Below are 26,823 nucleotides of genomic sequence, written 5' to 3' on the forward strand. Positions count from 1 at the left end.
TGAGGTATAATTACAGGCTCCCCCTTTTCTCCCATTGGTCCAGGTCCTCCCACTACTCCAGTCCGACCGGGCTGTCCAATGGCACCAGCAGTTCCCGGAGGACCCCTCTCACCTGTCGGTCCCTATAGAGAGCATGATCGTCCTTAAATACATTGATAAAAATCCAAGAAAGTAAAAGCTAAAAATGCATGTTTCAAAAACTGATAGAATCCCAAATCCTCATGAGACAACATAAAACTTGTTTAGAAGGAATACTGTGCCTGTAAATTGTAGTAATATTAAAGCTTACAATGGCTCCTCGAAGTCCATCAGGTCCTGATCCTCCTTTAAGACCAGGAGGTCCCTATAAATATCAAATAAAAGTTTAACTATTCAGACTTTTTTTATTAAAAAAAAAAAGTTCTTGTCTTTGTATGTTACCATAATTCCTGGGGCTCCTCTGCTACCTCTGAACCCTTTCAATCCTGGAGGACCACTCTTCCCTGATGTCCCAGGTAAACCAGGATCACCCTGAAAGACGAAAACCATAAAAAGAAAAAACAATCAGGTAAAATAAAAATATAAGATAAATAGCACAGTTTAATTACATCACAAAGAATGACTCTTTAAGATAATATTAATTGACATGTCTTGAGTTTATGGACTGACCTTTCCACCCTCCTTCCCAGCAGCTCCAGGTAAACCATGCTCTCCAGGCACACCTGGTGCTCCTGGGTGACCTCGATCTCCTGTTGGACCAGGCTCTCCTGATTTGCCCTGAAAAACACATTAAAACATCACTGAGTGACTCACACCAATGACACAAAGCCAGGGAGGAACAATCTAAATATTATAGTATTAGATTCAAACAGTGATGCCTACTTGTGGTCCCACAACACCTGAGGGTCCTGGAGGTCCGGTCTTGCCCTGGAAGCCCTGTTATCAAAGAAAAAAGTCTGATGTGAGTGTGCCCACTCTTCTTCCCACTCTTTTCCCAGTAAAGAAACAATATTATCACAACCAATGAATCATAGGGACTGAAACCCAGTCCTAATGGGTCAAAAGTACTTTCAGATACTTTTCAAATACATATAGTAGCATGTAGAAAAAACATTTCTCAAAAAACAAAGTCTCATTAGTGATGATCTTTTATGATCTCACTCACTGGCTCTCCTCTTTGTCCTGGGTGGCCTGGAAGCCCATCCTTCCCAGCTGCACCCTACAAACACAAATACAGAGACAAATATAGCTCTCATAAACTTCGCTGGCCTTGCAAAATCATTTCAGAGGGAAAACCTGTGGGCAGACCTATAAAATGCTTGACATAATGAGACATCTCCATGGTTGTCTGATGACAACAAGTAGGAATATTTAATATAGACTTCTTGGACATTTGTTGTCTAATATTTCTGTTGGATATCAAATGCTGATAACATATTTTCTGAAGAGTTCACTAAAAGAAACAGTCAGGAATACTTGCACAGTCCAAATCTTAAAGACAAAGGAGGCTCGGGAAACAATAACATGCAGATAGTAAAAAGCAGGAGACTGCAGGTGCAGAGAATGATATTACAGCTGTGTGGCCAAACTGCAAGCTTATACCATTTGTCAACATTCAAAGAGAATATTAGAACAGAAGCAACCAAGATACTCTTTTAAAGATCAAATTTATGTTTGCTTAAGTTTACCAGGTGTAATTAACAATATTATATTAATTCAGTGGATAATGAAGTGTTGTTTGTCAGTATTACATATTCTGACATGAAATGATTTCAATTTAATTTTATTCACGAGCCACCAATCAATTAGACAATATCATATGCCAACTTAACACAAGTGTGTCTTACAAATGATTACTGTATCTATGTTTGATCAATATTTTCGAGATATATTGATGCCATTGGATTGCTGATTGAGTTTCTTCTTTTTAATGTGTTTCTCCTAAATGAAGACGAGGAGTGAGAATTATGGAGAAAACTGTTATCCTGATATCATTTTAAGTTAAAATTAATTAATCAAATCCATCTAAAACTGATAAATCAGCCCCACGTGTGTGCGAGCATGTAATATGTGATTGTGGATGAATCTCTAAATTATTTTTCTTACACTTGAACCTTTAGGTCCTGGCTCTCCGTTCCTTCCTTGCGGCCCTTGAGGTCCCTGAAAGTCAATTAAGAGGTCATCAATCATGAAATGTACCGAGCAATTAATTTATGTATACATATTACAAGAATTTGTCTCACCCTCTCTCCAGGAGAACCTGGGGGGCCATCATGTCCTGAGGCGCCCTGTGAAAATGTGAGAAGAACATGGGAGCAGTGATGGATAGCAACGCTGAACTAAAGTAAACATAGACTATATGTTGCTCTTGGCTGAAATGAGTCAGCTGACCTTGTCTCCTGATTTCCCAGTTGGCCCTTTTGCTCCCCTGGCACCTCGTGCACCCTGCCAAAGAATAAGCATACGTGAGACTAAACTTCAGACATTGTGTTGAATTTGTGTTGATGTCCTTAAAGAAGATGCAGCTCAAGAAGTGCAGTTGTTCTTTGAGTATGTTCATATTTGGCTGTTGTAGGATGTGAAGTTGTGTATTTTAAACAAAGGATATCTATTTTGTGAAAGCACTCACATTTAGACCCCTCTGGCCTGCACCTCCTGGTTGTCCTGATGGACCCTGAGTATTGACACAAAATCAGATTATAAGGTCATTTATTTCCTGACATGTAACTAACTTTTAAACTCTACTCACTTTCTTTCCTTTCTCTCCTGCAGCTCCTACTGCTCCAGGGAAACCTTCAGAACCCTGGAGTGTAAAAAGATTCACACACACACTTTGTAAAAATTACATCTACACGATTGCAAGCCTGTAGCTTTTTTATTTATTTTATTTAGTTTTTTTTTTTTTACCTAAAATTCATTCATAGCTTATTATCTAATTTAATTCACCTTTGGTCCTTGTCGCCCTGGATATCCTGGCACTCCGGGAACTCCCAGTTTACCCTGAAAACATAGACCATGCAAGTTTCACAAACAATATAGCTCATTGTTCACTGATACTTTCTCTGATTTGATAAGTCATGCACCTTTTCTCCAGAAATACCAGAAGATCCAGGCTCTCCCTGAGAGCCCATTTGACCTTTTGGCCCTTCAGGTCCATCTTCACCTCGGCCCCCTAGAGCTCCATTATCCCCAACATCCCCCTTTGCTCCCATCTCCCCCTTGGCTCCTGGAAAACCATCTTCACCCTGTATAGAGTAAAAGAAACAACAAGATAGGTAGAGAATCCAAATAATTTAGCACAAGATTTAGCAAAAAATATCTGTGAATAATATTTTTTAAGGCAGCAATTATGCTGAAAGTGGACAGACTGACACTTTCTCTCTTATACCTTCTCGCCTTTGCTCCCCTTTAATCCCCTGATTCCATCTGCTCCCTATCAAACAGGAAGGCACAGAATTAAACTGGAAATCAACATAATAAAAACAAAAAATACCTCTGTGTCTGTTTCTGAGTTTGGCATATGGCAGGAAGCAACTGAAACCTCTTGCATGGTTTGTAATACTTGAACTGATTCATGTTTCACTCCATGTATCTCCAAACCAAATCTTCTACTTTTTACCTACCTTAACTCCTCGTTGTCCGGGGTATCCAACAGGTCCCTGCACTCCTGGAGGACCCTAACAATGATTGTATAAGCATGACGATTAACAACTTCCTGTATGTTGTAATAATATCAGAAGCATGGACACCAGACTTACAGGCAGTCCTTTTTCTCCTGGAGTGCCTTCTCTTCCAGGGTGACCCTGTTGATAGAAGAACATGTTAATGTCTACAGTTAGGTATGTAGCTACAACAGTGATGTCTCAGGAATGCTTTCTTTAGACATGTGGAAGTACATAATGTTTACTTACTGGGGGCCCGTCATTTCCAGGTAAACCCTGCATCCCTTTCTTCCCTTGAGGTCCCTGTAAGACAAAAAACTCAGTCAGTTGAGTCCCCTTCACCTGAAGGAGAAAACATCAACTTAAACTGACTTACCTTTTCTCCTGGTAGCCCTACTAATCCCTGAGGACCAGGAAAACCCTGCAGAAGATGTGTTGGATTAATATTTAAACTGACTTATTTTTGTCAGTACTACTTGAAGTTCAGCTCATACCAAGATCCCAGGATTGCCTTGCTGTCCAGGTGCTCCAGTGTCTCCTGGTGGTCCCTGTTATAGACAACAAATTCTGTCAAGGGAACAGATCTGTTATAGGACTCAAGTATGAGACATTTATTATACTCACTATGTTTCCTTTTGAGCCCTGAACCCCGTCAATTCCTCGAATACCCTGTGAGGAAAAACACAATGACATTCAAAGAAAGGCATGCAGTTTATCTTTATCCTTGAGTGTACTGATGTGTCCTTGATTATAAAACATTCGAGAAGGCACTGAGGCAATTTTCTTTTAAAATAATAGGGAACTGGAGGAGGGTGGATGTTTTTTTATTGGGGGGGGCTAATATCTGCCAGCTCCATAATGAATTCCAAAAATTTACCTTTGCATGAAGTGGACTTTTGTCACATGAACCTTCAATTTCTAAAACATTTCTAACTATAGAGAAAAAACAAAAGAGAAGTCCATTGCTGAGAGCCTTTAATTAAAATTCTCGGAACCCCTCGAAACAACAAGTAAATGACACTCAAATGATCCGCGGACACAATGTTTTAGAAATTCTGGCTTCTAGCTTGAGGGTTTCATTGCTTAATGAACCAACATCAAGCATAAAAATGTAATTTAAACAATGTAAAATGTGTTATCAGATACTGAAAAGAGTTAACTCGTGTTGCTACAAGTGCAAACATCCATAACAAGAAACTGAAAGAAGTAGCTTCAGGCGAGTAAACAGTTATTCTGTCTGATGAGATAAGAATTGCACAATGTCATGTTAACAAATAAGATGCAAACCGAACATCATGATGAGGTATTATTATTTCAAGTGTGTGAAACTTAGAGAATAGTGGAATTCATGTTACTGGGCTGAACAAATTTATTTTTCCTGCTTTGCTATGCTGGGATTCTGCAGTTGAGAAATATATTAAACAAGTTCCTGATGTAGAAGTGACACGGTGTAAAATACAGTTTTTCTAGGTCTGAGCTGTTACAGATGGAAAAATAAAAATCACTCTTCTGATGGCCACTTTCTGAATAGCTTTTAGGTTTAGTTTGCCCATCAGTAATCTTTCTGAGAGTGCTCTGACCACTGTCTACCACATGAAAGACAAAAACTATTTAATGAGTATATTAAATATATTAATAATAGAATATTGTTTTTACTGTATTGTATATTTGTTTTATTATTGTGTCATTTGTCTTTGTTTTTGTGAGGTGACATTAAGTTTTTGAAAGGCACCTATAATATAATACTATTATTACTATTATTACCCACAGTTCCATTAAAAAAATGAATTAATCTTTGATTGTTTTCTATACTTATGAGCAGAGATTAGTGTGTCTTACTGTGAAAGCGTTAAATTAGAGTCTGTAGGTGTATATAAGGGTGGTATGCATAAAGTTCACACTTACTGGCTGGCCTGGGGGGCCAGGACGACCTCTGGGGCCATTTAGACCTCTCGAACCCTTTGAATATAGAATGAAAGTTCCAAATAATTAAATATTTTAGCATGAAACTTGGTTAATATAGCCTAGGAAGACAGGATATTTTTGGAACCCTAGATATCTTGGCAAGGCCCCACTTCTATAGAACTGTCTAAAAATCAAGGTTTTGCTGTGAGACTCAGATTTTAATAAACATTACAAGTTGGGAGTCTTGTGACAGATCTTGTAAGCATAGCTTAATAAGTTAATGACATGTATATGGCTGTGCTATGGTACAAAATCAGAACTAAATCAAAATGTTGGTCTGTTTAGCACACAAGTCAGGAATTATTTTCTTAGATATTTAATGAGAATGGCAAAAAATCTTTGTAGCAACGGCAACAGCATCCTGCTCTCAGTCTCTAGTTTAGGCTGCACACTAAATCTGGCGTTAACAAAGCAAAAAAGTCTTTTATTTCTCAACTTTTCAGCTGTTTAACAAGAGCTTTCTGTTACAGTTGAAGTTTGATTCTAAATGTGTAAAACAGACAACCAAAATCATGAGCTCTGTAGCACTAATCATGACCGAGCTAAAGTGGCGTGTCCTTTTAAATAAGTGTTTCATTTTTTAGTCTGTAACAAAACACTCACAGCATCTCCTGGTTGCCCTCTTGGCCCAGGTGGCCCTTCAGAGCCCTGTTTGAAACAAAAAAAATGAAAAAACAAAAACAAAATAATCATAAACCCCAACCTACTGAAACACCTGAAGAAATACAGTCACTGTCATGGCCTCTCACCTTTTCCCCCAGCTCTCCTGGAGAACCCACAGGGCCTGGCTTCCCCCTGTATCCCTGAGAAATTACATACAAAAGTTGACGATCAAATAATCAGCTTAACACTCACCCCTTTCGACTGATAACTTACCTTGTGTCCTTTGTTTCCAGGGAGACCAGGCAAGCCATCAAAGCCCCTATCCCCCTGAGGGCAATGCAGAAAAGAGGAGTAGGCCCATATTGTATAAAGACAAAGCATTACATAAATTAAATGTGTGACACTGGTTCACCTTTGATCCAGTTTCTCCTATGGCACCACGACCTCCATCTGCACCTGCTCGACCCTAAAAATGCACAGAGACATGTTACATTAACAGATTCCTCACTGACATATTGGAAATTTCTGAGTTATTAAAGGCACATTGTCTGAGGAATCAGACAGCAATAACAAAAGATGCAACTCGGTGAAATAATAATCCATTAAACAATCTCACCCGTTTCCCAAGTCGTCCATTCTGACCCAGAATACCTGTCAACCCTGAAGGGCCCTGGGGAGGGAGAGGTAAGACAGGAATGTGAGATGTTCCTGATGGTAAGCAAAAAAGTTCATCTTGTTCTCTAATTAGTGTAAAAGGAGGAACTAAATGCAGCTATGAAAATAAACTAACTTACTGGTGGCCCCATCTCACCATTGCTCCCCTTCAACCCTGAAGGACCTGGAGCACCCTAAGAAAAACCATTGAGAGGACAAAATATTTCTTTATGAGAGTTGTGTTTTATAACATTCAAGTTATCCTGCAACAGCCACAAACATGAAAATCTATACAATCTAATTACACATCTAACACCAACCTTTTAAATATTCCACATATGCATACATATCAGTTTACCAAATATACATTCAAATATGTCTACACGTTTGAATTAACACATTATTAACACCACACCAAATATTTAACATAACACCATGCACAAGCTCACTCACCAGGGGCCCGGGTCTGCCTCTGAGGCCAAGTGGCCCTGGAGGTCCCTTCATTGCAAGCTAAAGAGAAAAGGAACAGGTAGGAAGGGAGAATCAGCAAACTTTTATTCATCCTCAGAGTGACACAAAATTTAATCTTTAAATGAGTTCTTAGTGTGTTTAAGATGTGACTGAGGCTGTAAGGTTTTCTACCTTGGTCTGCTGCAGGATGGCTTGAGCCTGAGCCTCCTGTGCAGAAACCACAGCTCCTGTCCTTGGATCACCGCCTGACTGAAACTGCACTCAGAATAACAGAGAGGCTCTCAATGCAAACTCAATACTCCATCTAGTGGCAATTATATTACACTGTTACTCAGGTCTTACACCACATATGGGATTTGAATTTACTGAAAAAAAGAATAAATTAGAAAAGATGTTCATGTTTTCACACATAGGAGTCAGCAAAACAATGCGAGTAGCATAGTAATTCCAGTCACCTTGTTCCAGCCCAATTATTTCAAATTTAAGAAGATCAGTAAAAAAAAGTACACATGCATCACATTAAAAATATTTAGCCACACTCTGAAAATGGGTCCTGGAAGGCCTCGAGAACAAACAGATGGTTTATTTGTGTAACAATCTACAGCCAGCCTAAATTTCTCAGTAACAACATTCAGACTTTCACAACTGCCCTAAGGCTTTGTTCAAGTTAACAGGACCAAATAGCTGCTACAGCAGTGTAACAGCGTCTCGTATGGCCTCTGGGAACACAGCAGTATCTTTCTGTTACCGGTATGAGCATGATGTTTCCAGGAGGACCTGGTATCCCATCAGCTCCACTAAGTCCCGGCCGTCCTGGAGGACCCTGACAGGAAAGAGATAAGGACAGTTAAAGAGAGATATCACAGTACTCAGACGCTTGCTCAGCAAACAGAGGGCAGTCCTCACCAGCTCTCCCGGGTCTCCTCGAGGTCCCACTGGCCCAGTGATTCCAGGAGACCCTGGCTCTCCCTGCAAAAACACATAACTAAAGTCAGTTGAGATTAATTAAATTTGTTTTTAATACTTTTCATCAACTCTTTTAAGTGTTACTGAAGTTGTAGTTTTGTTTGCATTTCTCCCATTTTTTTCCTTTTTATACTTTTAAACCTGAACACTGAGGAAAGAAAAATGTGCTTTAAGTTATAAGAGTCATGCAGTAAACTTCACCAACCTCAGGTCCTGGAGGCCCATATGGTCCTGTAATCTGTGTTCCCTGTTTAAAAGAAACATTTTTATTTTGGTTTTCTAGGTAAAATATGAACATTAATACCAGTCATACACTTGTCCAGTCTGACTACTAGAAATCATTAGCTTAAGGATATTCAAGAAGGTATTGCCTTACATTAATATACTAATTAAGAAACCAAACAACACTTGAACATTATAGACAACGATCCCTTTCATTGAGATGTTGAAGAAATATGACCCAAATATACAGTCAGTGGAACATTTAACAATTTATTTACTATTATTTTTGTACACGTTTTCCTTCTGTCTGGTCAGTTGGTAAGTTGTTTAAATAAATTACCTGTCAGGAAAGTTGTGGTTTATTTAGCAAATTAAACACATAGTCAAAGTACTTTTTTACACTACTGCAAAAAAACAACTTGTAATATAGTCCAATATGTTCAAGTACAACTGTAGATTGTAAACAATGTGTTCAGCATGACAAAATCTGTACACTGTCATCATATCACCGTCAAGTATCCATCAACACTCAAAAATGTTAAAACAAATCACTTCACTGCTTTTATATTTAAACTTAGAAGCTTCTGCACATAATGCTCTTGTTTCTTAAATTAACACTGGTATAACAGATGTTTTTCAATTCTTTTTTTAATGTATGAATAAACATTTGAACTCATTAGCTGTAGTGAGCCTTTAGGCCTAAAGAAAATACAATCTAAAACAGAAAAATCACAGTTGCACAAAATGAACAGGTAATGTATTTGTGATAGGTATCTGACAAACATTTTTTTAGGATATTACAGTTGTTGGTAGCTGTGTGGACACATACCAGTCAGTATTTAAACTTTGTGTTTTTATTTAAACATTTTTCTTACCATTCCAAGATAGCCTGGCTCTCCTTTCTGTCCTTTTTCAGGTAGATCCTAATAAAAGAGTAAACAGAGAAATATTACAAGAAATAATGTTGCTGATAAAGAAGGTTTCCATGTTAAATTCTTGCTGTTTTACAGTTTGGACAGCACCTGAGCGTTAAGACCATATTCCCGTTCTCTCTCAGCAGGTCCGTAGCGCTCATCGTAGTCTTCCTCATATTCATACTCATTCACGTGGTAGTAGTTTGTTGTGTTGTCATAGTCTTCATACTGTATGATCTGTTCAATACACATGCACAGATACAAATGATGAAACAGAAGATAAGACAGATGGGTTAAAGGCACAAAAGTCAACCTCTTTTTGTTCTTCCTGCCAAAATGTCACCTCGTAGTCTGTCACATTAGAACCTGCAGTCACAGTGGAAACAGAGATGTCCTCATTGAGGCTGCTGTAGTCAAACTCTTCAAACTCCTCCACCACATATTTCTTAGAGTTCCTCTCCACCTGAGGACCATAAAAGAAACAATAATATCTTACAAAAACGCAAAATAAAGTAAATACAAAATCTTGTTTCATCTTTACACAGAACATTAAAATTGATAAATTTAACCTATATAATAAACAGAAAATGTGAGACAACAAAATATACATTTTTGAGACACTTCCTCAACCAGCCTGTCTGACTGAGTGTTCGGTTACATTAAATGTATCACAAAAGTAAGGCGTGTGCCCTGCTTTCATGACTGAACTTTTCAGGATTTCATTTTGGCTTTGGATCGTCCATTTGCAGAATAAATGTGTCCTATCACCACAGTACAGCATTCCCACCAAGCTAAGTCTAACGAGAGTTGTGTTTTGTCCACCCTGCTATATGATCTTGAGCACTAATTGCCTCAATGATTTTTCAGTGTTCTATATTTAAAGCTTGAGCAGAAACCTGGGCATTTTCTGATCAAAAACTACATTTAAAAGAGAACTGATATCCATGCAGACAATGAAGCATGGACATTGTACTGAGGTGGAGTTTTGAGTCTCTGTTGCTACATCAGCTAGCATTCTGGGCTAGCTAGCTTCCACTAACTTCTTAAGTCTAGCACATTTCAGTGAGACGGTTTAATTAGCACCCCACTTCCTTGTTTTCCATTAGGTTCACCTCTGGTGACGCAACAGAGAAAAAAAAAATTAACCACATAAAGTGTGTGTTGACTTGTAAACCAGATGATGAATCAAACAGCAGAAGATAAAAGGGATTTGAAACCTTTCCCAGAAGTGTGGAGCATTACTACACAGAACCTGGCAAAGTATACCGAGCCACAAAGCCACATAATGTGTTTTGAAACAAAAGAAAGAAAGGGACACAGTCAAAAAGTGATAGATGAAGGGAAAATAAGCAGAGAAAATATGTGTGTTACCCATAGTGAGCATTTGAATCCATGATACTTACAGGTTTTCATAATGTACATAAATGGCCGCTACAACTGAGCCATTCATCTATTTGTCTTATCTGGTTTCTGAAATGATCATAAATACATGTCAAGGGTTCCTCTTGCTTAAAACATCTGTGCCTATTCAGTTTGCAGCATTCGACTGAAGAGATTCAGTGTATGATATGAGTGGAGTAGGCCAGAAAAACTGAAAGACTTTATTTTAACTATATTACTCAGACAGCTAATTCCTTACCTTCTCAGTCTCTACTAGTATGTTGTCATAAGGTAAAGGTGCATCACAGTCTGGGATGTAGTCCTGACAATACGTCTCAGCTGCTCGGGGGTCATCGATGATCAACAGTTGTTGGATTTCTCCCTATTCAAAAAACACACAAAAATCTCTGTGAGGAAGTGATGTGTGTATTTAATAGATGTCAGGAATGCACATGAATAGTTCAATGACGGAGGTCATCACCAACAACACTGTATAACATGGGTTTCATTTAATGACATGGCACATTCATGCCTTTTGTGTCTTTATTTTTAAATGTGTTCATTTAGTCAGATCAAAGTGACTCAACATGCTGTTTTTATCATCGCTCTGCAGTTAATCGTCTCCAGAGCTTTAGTCTCAAGTGGCGCCAGCACATTACATCCACAGACACAAACTACATCTCCCTCTCTCTGTTTTGCACATGCACATACATAGAGAGAAGTTCAAGCCAAATATATCTAGGAGCTATTTAGTTAAACACATGGCCCATCTGCCATAACACTGGAAACAGTATGCACTCATTGTCAAACAAAATGGTCTTAAAAACAAAACTCCAAAAAAAGGAGATTTTAAACACTGACAGATTAAGTGAAAAATGTATGTATAATGTATAATTTCTGCAATAACTGCTGATGAGCTTAATGAATAAATATCATAACTCTGAGGTTACTGCACAGCTCAGGCATGAAAGGTTCTAGTTGTAGGTAGGGAACTGCACTTCATCCTCACAACCACTGGAGGGTGGTGTAGCGAGATGGGTTTTAGTTTATTTTCCATCATATGATAGATAAATCAAACCAGCAGCAACAACCAAATAAGTGTCATGAGTATAAATCATATATGTTTCTAACACTTTTGTTTTTAATTTACCAACTTATTTATTACATTTTTTTATTCTGCTGTTTTTAATATTTTACTTTTATTATCTACTTCAACAAAAATGTCCCATTTTGAGATATAATCTATATTACAGCAACAGGTTGTATAAGAAAGGGAAGTGTGGAGGAGTAGGCATATAGGGCACTGGTGGACAACTTTGTAGAGTGGACCAGCAGGAACCACTTGCATCTGAATGTTGCCAAGACCAATGAGAAGGAGATGAAGTGAGGATCCTGGAGCAGGTGGAGGTCGTGGCAGTGACCATCAAGGACAGACTGGACTGGAAATATGAAAACAATCTCCAACAAAATGTTAGAGATCTTCTACCATCCTATCATCTCTAGCAGGTTTTTATTTACTGCCTCTGTGTTGGGGAAGCAGCATCTAAACCATCAACACCAATGGACCCAATCTATCTATCGTTTATAAATAAGTAAAAAAGAAGTTAGATGAAGATGTTTTCTCTTTGCCAACCCATACTTGCCCCAGCAGTAACAGAATCAACTCCTCCAGTCTCAACTGCTTCTTCTCACCTTAAAGAAAATATTCAAATTTCCAAAACACAACTCAGCGACCATTTAATTCAAACAATTACATGCCCTGTGTGCTTTTTTCTCTCCCTGTCACAGTGCTAAAATGTACATATGGCAGTCATAAAAAGCCCTGAAACTTTTTTAGACAGCCAAGTACAAATGTATTTACCCACCATAACAGATGGAGGAAGACCAACTTTAGCTCCTGGTAATGTGAAACAGACATGGCTTGTGTAAAAAACTGAAAATTTTAAATATATTATTTCAGGAAGATTAATGCATGATTGTAACAGATCTGTTTTTCCAATTCTTCACTTTAGAGATGCAGGGCTATTCAGATCATATTTGGTGCTGCAGCCCTGGAAGTCCAGGGGACAGTGTCAATGGTGGACACCCTGTTCCACTCAAAGAGCAGGAATCCATCAAAGTTTGATCATCAGAGGATATATTTGAGGAAGTGCATTATTCTGAGGAGAGTAGTTGATTCTCATCAAGCTAATGCCACAAACCATCTTCAACCACGGTGGAGATGGATTGTTAACAAATGGTGTAAATGCAAGCTCATTCTTAGCATCCTGTGGAAATGTCCAGTTACTTACATACTTACAGACGACCAAGAGCCTCTCTCACATTGGTTAATGTTAATATTCACGAGTCCAGCCCCAGGAGAACACTAAACAATGATAGTAATTTTCGCTACCCAGAGGACAAGTGCTTTGTAGATCTATAAGTCCAAAGTAGCACTTATTTCTTTTAAAAAAAGACATGCCGTGAAATTACCACATTCCAGCATAAAAACCTTAATCTGCTACTGTCATGATTTAAGTCTGTTCCACCACAAATGGATGGCTTGTCATCACTGAACAATAAATTATTCATTTTGTGAATTTTAAAGACAAATATCAACACACCCATCCCTACACTGAATCCCAACAGAAAGTCGGTAGCTTACAAGAGAAATGCTGCCAACATTCTTGTACCACGAAATAGTGAAAGAAGAATGAAGTTACTGTTTGGGAATAGAAAAGTCTAAATCATAACATCAAACCAACAGAAACGTTTGGATAGGACATGAGGCAAACAGTGCATGTGAGGAAATCCATCAGTGTCCCAGAGTTGAAGCTGTTCTGTCTCTGAAACAGATGAATGTGCTGAAATTTTTCTTCTTGGGAGTGACTGATCTGCTGAGGTTGGAATGAGATATTGGTTCACATACTTATTCACAGGTAAGTAACACTGGTGCAAAATATTTCTCTCTCTTTGGGTTCTTTTTATCTACTTGAAAGATTTGTGTGAAGATCTTAGGATATTTTAGGTCCAATTTAACAAGGAATAAAGTCAAATCTAAAACAGTGACAAACCTTTAAGCATCATATTATTGTGTATTTTCATACTATTTTTGCATGTTGTGTGATTTTGCCAAAGCCAACTCAGTTTACATTTTTCAGATTTAACAATTTATTATTCCAAGTTTCATTAAATATGCAACAATTAGACATTTCACACTCTAAGGGCCTGACTGAAGATGCCTTCCACCTCCACTCACTTGTTATCTCAAATGCCATCCTGAAACTTAGAAACAGACCTACCTCAAACACATCCTCGTCCAGCAGGCGTGTCCCAAACACACACACGCCCTCAGTGCTGACTTGGGGATCATGACCTCTGAGCAGGTCCAGAGTGTCCACCTTCACACAGTCCAGGTAGAGAGTCACTGACTGGCCCTCCACACTGTACGCTACTCTGTGCCACCTAAAAACAAGGAGCAAAAAAATCTGTTTACAATAAAAACGAAAATCTGTTTACATCTCCTCTTGCATATTTGTGTTGCATTTATTTTCCATGTACCTGACTAAATAAGCTGTTTCCTGTTTTTCAGTAAAAATATTCTTTAATTTCCTTTATGTTCTCTGCATGCTTAGAAATTATGTCAGCAATGAAAAATAGCCTATACTGGCATTTTTAAGGCGATTCTGGTCAGTTCTGTTAATGTGCTTTGTCCTTGTTAAATATGTTGTAGGTTCAGATGTTTGCAGTTACTCACTTGCCATCAGCCAGGTTGATCTTTCTAAAAGTGGGATAAAGTTCTGGGGTCGGCTGACCCTCGTGGTCCTCGTACAGAAACACAGGGGAGCGGGCAATCTCCAAACCCAGCTGCTGTGTGCCCTGACAGAAGCAAAGACAGAGAGGCCAGAGGGAAACAGCTAATGTCATAAAATAATAACTGAAAAATGCAAAAAGAAAAAAAAATGCTTTTTTCTTGGACAGTGTCTGAGGACAATATATGTTCAACACCTTGATGCAGCAGATCTAATGCATACCTGTGTGTCATACAGTGAGAGGAGAAAGACCTGTGATCCTTTTACAGCTTTCACTGTTGTCATCAGTGAAAAATTAACAGGAAATGGTTGATCTAGATGGAATATACACATGGAGAATAAGGCAGATGTAGTCACTAAAATACTAATGAATATTTGCTCTTCCAAACAAGCCTGAGTTATAAAAAAAACATACCAGGAAAAAGTTGCTTAGTGGGTATGCTCAATTGAATCTTTCTGTTGATTTTAAATGAGAGATCCGTCTCCTCTCGTTCTTTCCTGCTGGTACACAGTCCTGCTTCCAGAGACACGCCCTCCATGTCCTCTGAGAGCTCGAGGACCTTCAAGACATCAATGGGATTAGCTGCAAAGACAAAAGAACACAATGATCTCCAGGATGGGCAGGTTTCTTAATGAACTGACTTTAACCTAATTATAATGTTTTTGGTAAATATCTAATATATGTCCTGTGATGTCTGACATTGTGATATTTGTGGACCATTTTGATCCTGTAGTTCTAGGATTGATCTTCAGTAAAATAAGCTTGTTTCGGTGCATACCACAGATGCTTGTTCAGATAAGGATCTGGGTGTTTGGAGGCTGGGTCAGGGTTCCTGTGTAGTTTTTTTCAGTTTGGTGCATTGTTTTAGTGGGAGAAGCTGCTGCATGAAGTGTCATTGCCATAGAGGTTTGCTATATATATATATACATATATATATATATATATATGTATATATATATATATATATATAGTTTTAGATGGGTAGCTCCTGGCAAAATGGCCTCCACAGAAATGCCAAGTTTGCCAGAACAATTGTAATGAGTCATCAGTGCAAGTCGGGTGTTTTGGTTTGCTGAAGATGACCACAACTTTGTAACAGTCAAACATCAGCTGCTGGAGTAAAAAATGGGACTGTTTGTGTGTATGGCACACAATATGCACATTCACTGGACAAATTCACTGTCACATGTTTTACAATGTGATATTTATATATAGATATATAGCATGTGATTCTAATGAATGCTAAAGCAAAAATAACCCAGTTCTTAAATGTAGGAAAAAGAAACAAGGTTGATTACCCTTAGATCTAACAACTGCATTAGCTGCTTTAGTGGGCATGGACACTTCCACAAAACTAATATCAATTTCTCCACAGTGGAACCAGTCTATGAGCACCAGCACAACTGCTGACCCAGAATTAAATTTAGTTATCCTGTTACTTGTTTAAAATTGCACCAAATAATTTTGTTAATATTTCTCTACTGGTCTTTTTTTAGCCTCTTTTGGCTAATTTCTGGCATTTTCTGGCCACCAACATCCCTTATGAATCTCCAGTTAGCTATTTTTTATGCAAGCAAGCTAGGATTTTCTTTTTCAGTGGTACAAATATACCGTACAACCAGACAAGCATTTGTAAGTGCACGAAGGAGTTAGTTTTTTTGTTAAGTCCAAAACACATATTTGTAGCAGAAGTTTGGTTTGAATAGGACATTTTCCACATGCATAAGTCTGCATCCCACAATCCTAAAACTCAAAGGTAATAAAAATACATGTTTTGATAATGACAGCTCAGTCATACAACATACACTAAAGGAAGCACAAAAAGTAAAAGAGGCATGTAGATGTGTAAGGAAATGGCAGGAGTTGCCATTTAAGCAGAAATGTACACATTTCTACATATTTCTCTTGAACGCTATGGACACAAAGATGGAGATAAAGCAGGAGAAGATGTGAAAAGGGAATCTGGGGATAGAGTTTGTGGAGAAATGACCAACATCTTGAAAGTGTGGAGATAAAGGGATGAAGAGGGAAGACAGATGAAATAATGGATGGCAGGGGAGAGGAGGGCATGCCTCTACTGGTGTGGCTCCTTTTAACACGTATTTCTGAGGCTTACGTAAACCCTCCATCTGCCTTACACCTTTGCACACACACACACCTACAAACACGAGGCTGGCAAAATATCAATGTCTGAAAGCCAGATGTATTTGTTACACTTGATTTTTAGTCTATTCGTCTGTTTGTCCATCTGTCTGTGGGTCTGTCTGCCAGATGGAATTATGTCAGCTTGTAATTCTGTCTGTCATGTGTTTGGCATCATATTTACTGATACAACTAATGCTTTTAAAACTTGCTAGTGATTTGTGTTCCTTTATGGGCTGACAAACGTCTGTTAAAAAAATGACAGTTTGATTATTCCCTCCGTGTCTTGTATTTTGATTGCTGACTGTAGCGCCACAGTTGGTGTGGCACAAAATGAAACAAAGAAAAAGTTAAGAACAGAAAGCAAGACAAATGACCTCTTGTTTGTTCTTTTTTCTTTTTTTAAACTCTGGTTGAGAATATTGGCCAAGACAGGCTAACTGTCCCCCTGCTTTCAGTTAAGATACTTAGCTCCATTATCATATTAATGGTAAAAGACATGAGGGTGGTATCAATGTTTTTTTTATATTTCTACAATAAATAAAATCAGAAAAGGTTTTATTGTCAACTGTTAACATTTTTTTCTACAACTATAAATGACAGAGTAGACCCCGGTGTGTGCATACACTAGAGCGACTACTCCTGAAACGAATAAGCGGTGGGTAAGTAGAGGAAAAGGATTTCAGTCATACATTACCAAGAAATGAGCAGCAACACTGACAACTGAATGCACGAGACAAGACAAGACATGAAAACTGTTCTTTTTATAAATGTACATCAAAAACTGTTTCCCTCTATTGCTAACACATCAGTAGGTAAAAGTTTGAAACAACATTCACATAACATGGATGCACATACCCCACACTGTACATATACACAAAGGGTGTTCTGGTCTTTGACACTTGTTGCAGTTATCCTGAGGCTCTAAGCTGTAGTTTGAAGGGTACTATGATCAACATGCACACACATGCAGAGTATGTTGTGAGCCTCAAGACAAAATAGAACAACTGTCTTTTGAACAGAAAAGACCCAAACTGGGGAATGTTCCTGACTGTCCAACTCACTCACATGACCCAAACCCAACTAATAATGAGTCTCACCTGCAGAGGACAAGATGGAAGTTTAAAATTCCCCTATCCACAATAAATAAATTATCCATTTACGCAGAATTCTGACTGGTACATGAAAAGGCACAATGTAAGTATAGAAGAAAAACAATAAAATTGCACCTACATTTTAACGGTGAAAGTTACAATACAACTTTTTCTCTAAATCTAAACTGGGTGGATGGATAGATGGATGGATGGATGGATGGATGGATGGATGGATGGATGGATGGATGGATGGATGGACGGACGGACAGACGGATGGCTGGATGTCAGTGTTACTAAAGAGATTTGTCATAAATTGTTGACAAAACAGTCACCAGTCAATTAATGCACCACATTCATAACAACAGAACCAACAAAGAGAACGTGCAGAGACTGCAGGTCCCACTAAGGTCAGTGATGTGCTTCACAAATTTAATAAAAGGAATCTGACAAAATAGTATTTCCTTTTCTCATGCTCCAATTTACCATCCACCTCCACGAAATATAGTAAGAGTAAATTCTGCAAAATCTTGCTAACAACCAAACAAAGACGCAAGCAAACAGCAACAATCACATACCTCCACCTCTGCTGTTTGATTGAGGAGTATGTGGAGCAGGGATGAGGAAGCAAATGCAGACAACTTAACCAGCAACACACTGGGAAAAACTGCATTTTTTGGAAACCAGGTGCATGTCTTTGTTTGTATGTGTATGACTAGAGAATGGTTTAGTACTTTAATTTTGTGTCTGTGTGGCTGTAAATGTGTGCCTGTGATTAGTCTATCATTATCTCAGTAATGGAAGAAAATGCAATGTAGGCACACACACACACACACACATTGCACCAAAACACAAACATACACAAAACAAAAACCGCAACAGAGCTCAAATTCCCCACTGAGGATTTGCTTCAGGAGCTTTTCCTTACAGCCCTTTAACATTTATTGTCTTTCTAATGCTCACTCTTCCTGCTGCTTGTCTCAAGCATTCCTCTGAAGAACTTGACATGATTCTCCTTAAAGACAAAACCACATAAATAATAAAAAGGAGGAAGATGAAATCCAGACAGAACAAAGGATGAGAAGGAAAGAAATGAGAAAAACTGAAGAATATATTAGAGGGACCAGATGCTTCCTTTATTCCAAGATCAGCTGGCTCTGATCAAAGATACACACTGGAATAGTCTCTCCTGCTGACAGACAAACACACATATGGGTTTACCTAAAAAAATCCTTAATTTCAGTGTCGGTGAAGAAAGCCTGCAGACGGACACATGCTCCTCATCTCATTCTAGGAATGTGTGCTGAAATCATAGCTCACCTTTTTAGTCTAAACACCTCAGTTACAAACTTTTTCTATACAAATAAACAACAGTTATCTTCCACATGCAGCACCTCTCTTGCAGCAAAGTTTCTCTCAAAGACTACATCAATATTTGTCCTTCATGGGGTTCAAAGTCTTTCCAAACAGCTTCATGTCACTTTAGGTGGCTTTGTGCTCTGTTGTTATTGGATGCTCCATCACATGATGGCTTTGATTTTGGAGAACAAAGAAGAAACTTATTGCCAGACAATAAAAATTTGTAGTTTTGACGTGTTATAAACAATAGCTGCATCAAGTATTTACAAAGCAATCATATGTACACAAAACCTAGAAGTTTAGTGCCCAAATGAGATTAGAAAAACTAATTAATAAAGAAACAGTTAATATAATTTGTTCAATCAAATGTGTTATATGCAGTACGGATCTATCTGAGCAAAATAAAAATTGCAGACTGTCAAGGTTGCCGTGTTCATGGCTTATTTTGTCATGCTCGTTGTCACCTCCTCTGCTCATGGAAATCAGCCCGTGATTACCCTGATCTGCTTCACCTGTTCCTCTCTCCTTATAAGCAGGAGTTCCACCCTAAAGCTTTGCCAGATTGTCTGCAAACCTGTCTGTTAGCTAACAGCCTTCCAGCCTTCTAGTTGCTGCCTCTGTCTGTAGACCTGCTCTGACCTGTTTTGGACCTGAACCTGGTCTCTACCTCTGCCCCTTCTGGACACATGAGTTTGGTATCTTATCCCTACCTGTTTCTGACTAGGATTCTGGATCCCCCCAGGGCTACAAAATTATTCTAGACCAGGTCTTTCACATTTTCCTGGAAGGATAAGATACACAGAGCAGACAAATGAGGTGTCATTGCTTCCCAGAGCTTTGCCACATTGGTCACCCAGCAGAGTTAAGGCAGATATCTCTATTTTGTCCTTTAAAGGTAAGTGCTGAAACAGTGAATTAAATGGCAATCCCTCTTATCGCTCATTAATTCAAGCTCCTCCACCACAATAGTCTGCAGTCCACGCTGATCCTTGAGATTTTAACGTGTAATTGTTTATAATCATTTCTTTTCAAAATCACTGGTTGATTTTGATTCTCAATGCGTTTTCCTTGTAGTTTCACTTTTCTACCACTAGGTTTTGTGCTTACACATATTGAGAATTGTGTTTCCCATACTTTGCATGGGAATGTTTGTATGCACAAAGTATGCACATTTCTGTGCGTACACAAGGTTGATAAATGAGGCCCCTGGAGCCTGAACTGAACACTGAACTGAGAGTCAATGTTCAGCACTCTCAAACCAAATAAGTTATCTGTTAATGATGATGTAGTATATAATTTGAATAATTGGTGTAACATAAGAGACAGCTGTGACAGAACAACCTGAAAAGAAAACTGTGCCATGGCATGGATTTGGAGAACTGTGCAGGCCGCAGGGAGCGCGTTTTCAGTGTGCTGATCTGTTTAGCGAGAGCACAGAGTGGCTTCTCAGCAGGTACTGCTTCCCCAAAATTATCCTGTTGAATTTATGCTGCAATATGCAACCCAAAACGCACCAAAGCTATCCTAGTGTACACCCACCTCCTGTCTACCGTGGGATTCTTGGTCTTCAGAACACTTCAACGGGAGATTGGAGACACATGCAGCATTTCACAGCCAACACTAAACAGAATTATGCCAGCAGTGTTTGATGCAATCATTTCTCTGGCCCCAACTTGTATCCATTTCCCATACAGACCTCACCAAGAACCCGAAATTAAACAAGGATTTCATGCCATTGCTGGATTCTCAAACATAACTGGAGCCATAGATTGCACCACATCTCAATAAAAGCAGCATGACTTCAACTATATGAACAGAAAAAAGTGTTTCATGCAATTAATGTTCAACTAATCTGTGATCCACATATGTCTCTGTTTAAACGTTGTTTCCCAGTGGCCTGAAGCAGTGGTTCCCAACCTGGGGTCCAGACGTCCTAAAGGGGATCCCCCAAAGAGTACAGGGGGTCACTGAGGCTTTGAACTTTCAGAGCCATTGTGATTAATGTCCACACATTGTCCCTAGTTTAAGAGGAAAATAAAAGTAAAGCTATGTGTTAATTTAAATTTGGCTTTATGGAAAGACAGGGCTCAGCCAGAATGCATTTATGGTGAGAATCTCACTTCTGAAAGCATAAAACCAAGTATGGTTTCAGACCCGAGTGGGGCAGGAGTATCCATAACTTTTAGTATTTGAAGTAACGGGGTTCCCAAAGAAGATTGGTTGGGAATTACTATCCACTGGCCTGGAGGACTGCACGACTCATTTATTTAGCAAAAAAGCTCTGAGAGCCTCCAAGCAGGAGCTGAGGATGGCTGGCTGATTGGTGATTAATCAAGATTACTTTCTGTGCTTCATATGGTTTATTATAGAATTTTTAAAGGTGAAATTGGGTAAATCCACTGAAGCCATGGCTAATGACCCCCGTAGCCAACCCGAAGACCCCGCAGGAGCAGATTATTCAATAGTTTGATGTAAAACTATTTCTTTTTTTATTTTTGAGATGGCTCTTACTGCTGATCCAACAGAATTAACTGCAGCCGTTGCCTTCTCCCAAGCCATAATTTTTCTCTTTTGCTGGTCACATCTGCATTAACTGTTCCAATTTTTTCCTGGTTCTACTTCCTACAAGTACCTCAATTTCAGTGTCGGAGAAATTCCTCTTCTCTGCCTACTTTGCCATGATTTCAGCGAGGGGAAAAAAACAATTCACGCATTCTTAAAAGGGATTGCTGCTACCAGATATGGTCAATTGGAGGCGTTTCTGAATGAGAATTAGCCTGAACATGCTCGAGCATGGTTATATAGAACAGGTGGGAAATGCCAACAGAGAGTACTTAGCAGTGTGTGTACACACATTTGACATATCAGGGTTTTTTTGTATTTGCACACATTAAATTTCAGTCCTACACAAGAATTTAAAACCTTTTCTACGCACTGTTGATTAATGAGGCCTCTGGGTTCCTGGAAAAAAATCCTGTTGTCATAACACAAGCTAATAACACAAATAGAAATTTATTAAAGAATGACTCTAGGGCTACAATATAAAACCCGATACTTGGGAATGTACAAACTATTAGGTGACATCATGGTAGCTACATCCATTTTTTATACACTCCAAGGGCAGAATACAAATTGAAGGACATTTTAGGTTAGTGTAAATGTCCTTAGATAAGCAAGATATTAGCCAAAGTGTTGGATAGATAAAGTTTTATATGACTGAATGGCAATACTGTAGATAAAAATAGTTGACTTTAAGAGATAGTTTGCATTTGTAAAATATTCCCTACAGAAGAGAGAAATTATTACCTGGTTAAACTGGTTCTTTTAAAGCATTAAAGATGTACTCTACATGTGTACTCTAGCCAACTGCCATGGGAAAATGCCATATTATTGTTAAAAAGTACTGAGCTCTTTAAGCCCAAGGCTCTATTTAAAAACTTGTACCTGGAAAATGTCTTAAAATTAGGTCAGAAAAAACTCCATACCTATAAGGCCAAAAGAAAAATCTTGGAATTTACCTCATCACCTGTGACAAATTGATGCACAACAAATGTTACATCAGCTTTAGTCTCACTAGCATAAACAGACTTTCTCTACCTGCATGTTTAAAGTCTATAAAAATGATTAATGAAAGGATTCAATGAAGGATTTACAGAGAGGAAGAGGTTAATGTGGAACTTGGTTGTCACTTCTGTAGTGAATGTCAGCTGCGAGGAACGCCTCCAGACTCTACATTCTGCACTACCTGACCTAAAAACCTCACTTCAACAACTCTGCTCACACTGTCAGTTAAACGACCACTCTCATCAATCACTGCACAATTTTTTCCTCCCAATGGGCAGGCAGCACATTGCCCAGCAGCTCATGAGTGTGTCAGCACTTTGTTCATTAAAGATATAATATTGTAGTCCATTTAGATTTAGTTTACTTGGGGCTTCTGGTATCATATTCCTGCTGTTGCCTTGTTTCGGAAGCAAAACAGAATGGAAGAAGGTCAACGCCTTAATTCCTTAAACGGTGTCGCAAATTTGCATCAAATTTTATTTTTTGTTTTTCTTTTATTTGTTTTATTCCTTTATATCTACCTATTTTTATTTGCTTTATATACTCTTATTTATTTCTATATTTATTATCAATATTTACTTATTTATTTCATTCAAGTCTTTTTTCTTTTTGTTATTCCTGATTTTTACTTAATTTTTTTTTTTTTATAATTTTTTTAATAAATTCAGGCATTGAGGAGTTAAACTTAATCTGGATTTACTGTCATACTTTGGGAGTAATAATCCACAGGGGTCAGGCTGATAGCTACATGTTATACACAGCGAGGCAAGAAGGTGCTTTTTAAACACTTTAGGCCAGATCGTGACATCCTTGACCGTAACCTGAACCACATAACTCTGAGGTCCATGATCATAATTCAGATCCAAACAAACCTGCTGACAGCCAGGTGTGTTGCAGCATCTGAGAGTGGGCACAATATCAAAACTGACGTTACTGAAGACAGTGTCATGCAAAAGTTTGTTCAGTGACTGAAGATGAACAAAAAGAAAAATGAGAGAACGACTACTTCTGTGTGTGAACCTCTTCACACAAAAGGTATTTTTAAGTAAATTCTAATTCATGTGGACATATTGAGACACATTAGAGGGTTCACACCCAGAATTTGACCAAACAAACCTCCGAAGGCTCAAAGGTCACATTTGGTCACTTCAGTAATGACCTCCACAGACAGAGTGTAGTTTGAACATGTGCTTGATAATACTTCACACGTAGGGATAATAACACTGTTAACCTTTTAATTCATTTTGCAATATTTTTTAAAGCAACATTTTAAGGCATTATCTATCCTCCGTACAAAGGCAGTTAATTAAAACTTGCTTTAAGCTAACTGGGACATAGTCTAAATACTTGCCCTCAGACAGAGCAGGTGGAAGCAGCATGGTGGTGTGTCTGCCAAGTCACCTGCTCATTGAACTGCTTATGCAATCCTAAATAAACCAGGTGGATGTTGACTTGTACATAGCCATCTATCTATTATCTAATAGCCATTAGATTAAGAAAACCATTGTAATAAAGTCATAATGATGGATGCATTGTTTAGTCTAAATTTAAAAGATTTTTCAAAACAGATCTGTTTGTGTTGTAGGACTGAGAAATCGTCTCTAGTAGTAAAAAGTTCAATGTTTTGTGGAATACAACTCACCAGACTATTTTCAATCAAGCTCACAGTTGGGTACAGTTACATGTATTCCAAGTGGACATTTGGGATGCTATATTGTTCTTCCCAGGACACGGATAAGTACAGTTCTCATTAGGTGCATATTCCTTAAAGCTAACACAGAAAACAAGACCACCATACAGGGAATTCAGACATTTTAAATGCATAAAATCCCATGACAACTGGCAACTTATTATTATTTATATCAGATAACCTGCAATAAAACTGAACTCCAAAACAGCTTCCATATACCCCGAGGTGAGACTGCTTTTATGCCTTTCAGATATTCCATGCTTTCCATGAAGAACCATGTATGCTGCAGGCACTGATGTCCATGTCTATAATTGTGGCATTACAAGCCAACAGGCTTGTTTTAATTCCCAGTTTCTGATAAATGCAAATGACTCTGTAGATTGATCCTATTTATGCTGTGTTTATACAGGATTCTGCTAATTTGGGATTATTGTGGTCAAGGTCATTTGGACCAAGCATGTCAAAACAAGTAATTAAGGTTCAGTGTTAAAAATTATAAAGACCATTTAGCAATCTCCTTTAAGCCTCTGTTATTCTCTGTTATTCTCTAAAATTAGAGGACACTCCAGAATATAGATGCAGACTTGATTATAAGCTGATAAACATTAAGTGATAATAGGATCTAACAGCCATGGAAGATTAAAGTCGCCATCTTCTGCTTCCAGTGCTGCTCCAGGGGCTGCTGGATGTTATCATGCATGCCCTGCACAGGTCAGCACAGCTCACTTTAATTTGCCAGAGTCTGTTCCACATTACCCATCTGTGGAGGTTAAATATCCTGCAAGCTGCAGTATGAGAGAACACAGTGATGCAGTAGGTATGGCAGAACAAGTCTAGACAAATAAAAGCCTATGCCTTTTAGACTGTCTAGCAAATGTGCAGTCGGCTCCAGAAGCTCAGAAAAGGGGTAGCTCAGTTCAGCAGACTTTTTTTTCCTCTAGTAAAATGTGGAAATGGCATGTTTTCATGAGGTGGGAAGTTAAGTCTGTCGGATATAACCTTTATCTGACCTATGAACAAACCAAAATTTGTCAGCATATAAAAGAGGCAAACACGTATGTCTGTCTCTTAGAACAGTAAGATCGAAAGATGATATTCTAGCTGATGCGGACCCAGAGGGCAGGTGGTGACAAGCAATTGGATTCAGTAGAGGAAAAGAATTTAGATGAACCAATTAACCAATTAAACTTTTCGTAGATTGCTTTTGTCATTTAAACAAAAACTGAGAAACAGTCTTTAAAATCTGCGCTTACCTGCCCTTGAGATGTAGAAGAATGTGACAAGCAGAAGGAACGGCAGCCATTTCTCGCGCATTAAACTCCATCGATCCATCATTATTGCATTTGAAGCCAGTGAAATGACCCTCTTCAATTGTAATTCCCTCTTGCTTCTGGTGCGCACCCCTGCACACGTGCAGCCAGAGGGATTTCAGTTCTGCACGAGCTCCAAGTTAAAAAATATATACATATACATATAAAAATAAAAAAATAAAAGACGCACTCCGACAGCTGGTAATTAAGAGTGCGCGTGCATAAAGGTTGGTTAAAATGATGTTTTGTCCATTTGCTCCTCGTTTTACTGATAACTTTTAAGTGGGCGGATGGAGATGGAAGACCAACGGAGGAAAACAAAACAAAACAAAAAAGAACTTATCTGGTAAGGTGTTTTCTCTTTCACCCACAGAGAACTTCCCTCACTTTCTCTTCCCTCCCTGCCCTCTCCTCCTCTCAGGAGCGACCCCTCCCTTCCAGGAGACTCCTTACTCGTGGGGTTGCGCTCAACCATAATTACCGCGCGTGTCATTATTAGCATAATTATTGGCTGAGTGATTTAAGGGACTATATAACGTCTCCATCTATCTTTTCCTCGCACTGTCCGATATTAATACGCGTGCGCGGGAACAAACATGAAATATGAGCTAAAGTCGCGCAGTTGTGACAGAGTAGGATATCTGTTTTTAATGCTGTTGAAACAGACATAAAAAGTTTCCCTTTGTGTGGGTCTTAGTACAAAACATCCAACATGAACGTTGTGCGCTCGTTCTACTCTGAGATCAACTGTCTATCTTACAAGACAGCGCGCGCAAACACACGTGACCGCGCGCAGCATGCTAGGACAGGACAACGTTGCTGCCCAACTAATAAAAATATGCTGCTGCAGATCCCAAATTCCACTGCCTGTCTGTCTTTGCCCACCCAATACTCTCTACAAACACACAACATATATGCTGCATTTTTATTATAACTGTTCGGGCACCTGGGGAGGGGTAGGGGGACCCACCTCTGTAGCCAATATGCGGCAACTCTCACTTTATCCCAAAGGGGGAGAGGTTAAAAGACACCAGGAGCTTTCTGCGATGTTAAGAAACT

General features: G+C 38.7%; 1 protein-coding gene across 3 annotated transcripts in view; it reads right to left on the minus strand.

Moving 5' to 3' along the window:
• Nucleotides 1-26,823, minus strand: part of LOC121638689 (collagen alpha-1(XI) chain-like) — a 42,148-nt gene that overhangs the window by 14,346 nt on the left and 979 nt on the right. Inside the window, exons 1-41 of one of the 3 annotated variants that reach the window (XM_041983611.1) lie at nucleotides 25,708-26,119; nucleotides 15,023-15,190; nucleotides 14,830-14,921; nucleotides 14,553-14,674; nucleotides 14,098-14,260; nucleotides 11,076-11,198; nucleotides 9,780-9,899; nucleotides 9,545-9,673; nucleotides 9,398-9,445; nucleotides 8,506-8,547; nucleotides 8,241-8,303; nucleotides 8,083-8,157; nucleotides 7,506-7,589; nucleotides 7,317-7,373; nucleotides 7,004-7,057; nucleotides 6,826-6,879; nucleotides 6,622-6,675; nucleotides 6,483-6,536; nucleotides 6,356-6,409; nucleotides 6,210-6,254; nucleotides 5,547-5,600; nucleotides 4,266-4,310; nucleotides 4,136-4,189; nucleotides 4,018-4,062; nucleotides 3,891-3,944; nucleotides 3,738-3,782; nucleotides 3,603-3,656; nucleotides 3,368-3,412; nucleotides 3,063-3,224; nucleotides 2,926-2,979; nucleotides 2,729-2,782; nucleotides 2,609-2,653; nucleotides 2,371-2,424; nucleotides 2,223-2,267; nucleotides 2,086-2,139; nucleotides 1,145-1,198; nucleotides 862-915; nucleotides 649-756; nucleotides 421-510; nucleotides 290-343; nucleotides 15-122 (exon numbers count right to left, since the gene is read on the minus strand). In XM_041983611.1, coding sequence (XP_041839545.1) covers nucleotides 15-122; nucleotides 290-343; nucleotides 421-510; nucleotides 649-756; nucleotides 862-915; nucleotides 1,145-1,198; nucleotides 2,086-2,139; nucleotides 2,223-2,267; nucleotides 2,371-2,424; nucleotides 2,609-2,653; nucleotides 2,729-2,782; nucleotides 2,926-2,979; nucleotides 3,063-3,224; nucleotides 3,368-3,412; nucleotides 3,603-3,656; nucleotides 3,738-3,782; nucleotides 3,891-3,944; nucleotides 4,018-4,062; nucleotides 4,136-4,189; nucleotides 4,266-4,310; nucleotides 5,547-5,600; nucleotides 6,210-6,254; nucleotides 6,356-6,409; nucleotides 6,483-6,536; nucleotides 6,622-6,675; nucleotides 6,826-6,879; nucleotides 7,004-7,057; nucleotides 7,317-7,373; nucleotides 7,506-7,589; nucleotides 8,083-8,157; nucleotides 8,241-8,303; nucleotides 8,506-8,547; nucleotides 9,398-9,445; nucleotides 9,545-9,673; nucleotides 9,780-9,899; nucleotides 11,076-11,198; nucleotides 14,098-14,260; nucleotides 14,553-14,674; nucleotides 14,830-14,921; nucleotides 15,023-15,190; nucleotides 25,708-25,789 — 3,015 coding nt within the window. In that variant the 5' untranslated portion in view covers nucleotides 25,790-26,119. Of the gene's footprint in view, nucleotides 1-14; nucleotides 123-289; nucleotides 344-420; nucleotides 511-648; nucleotides 757-861; nucleotides 916-1,144; nucleotides 1,199-2,085; nucleotides 2,140-2,222; nucleotides 2,268-2,370; nucleotides 2,425-2,608; nucleotides 2,654-2,728; nucleotides 2,783-2,925; nucleotides 2,980-3,062; nucleotides 3,225-3,367; nucleotides 3,413-3,602; nucleotides 3,657-3,737; nucleotides 3,783-3,890; nucleotides 3,945-4,017; nucleotides 4,063-4,135; nucleotides 4,190-4,265; nucleotides 4,311-5,546; nucleotides 5,601-6,209; nucleotides 6,255-6,355; nucleotides 6,410-6,482; nucleotides 6,537-6,621; nucleotides 6,676-6,825; nucleotides 6,880-7,003; nucleotides 7,058-7,316; nucleotides 7,374-7,505; nucleotides 7,590-8,082; nucleotides 8,158-8,240; nucleotides 8,304-8,505; nucleotides 8,548-9,397; nucleotides 9,446-9,544; nucleotides 9,674-9,779; nucleotides 9,900-11,075; nucleotides 11,199-14,097; nucleotides 14,261-14,552; nucleotides 14,675-14,829; nucleotides 14,922-15,022; nucleotides 15,191-24,406; nucleotides 24,611-25,707; nucleotides 26,120-26,823 lie in introns of those variants that run through there. The other 2 variants (XM_041983612.1, XM_041983613.1) reach the window with 2 other exon arrangements.

This window comes from Melanotaenia boesemani, chromosome 4, assembly GCF_017639745.1.
Source record: "Melanotaenia boesemani isolate fMelBoe1 chromosome 4, fMelBoe1.pri, whole genome shotgun sequence".
In the NCBI taxonomy this organism is placed as follows: Eukaryota; Metazoa; Chordata; class Actinopteri; order Atheriniformes; family Melanotaeniidae; genus Melanotaenia; species Melanotaenia boesemani.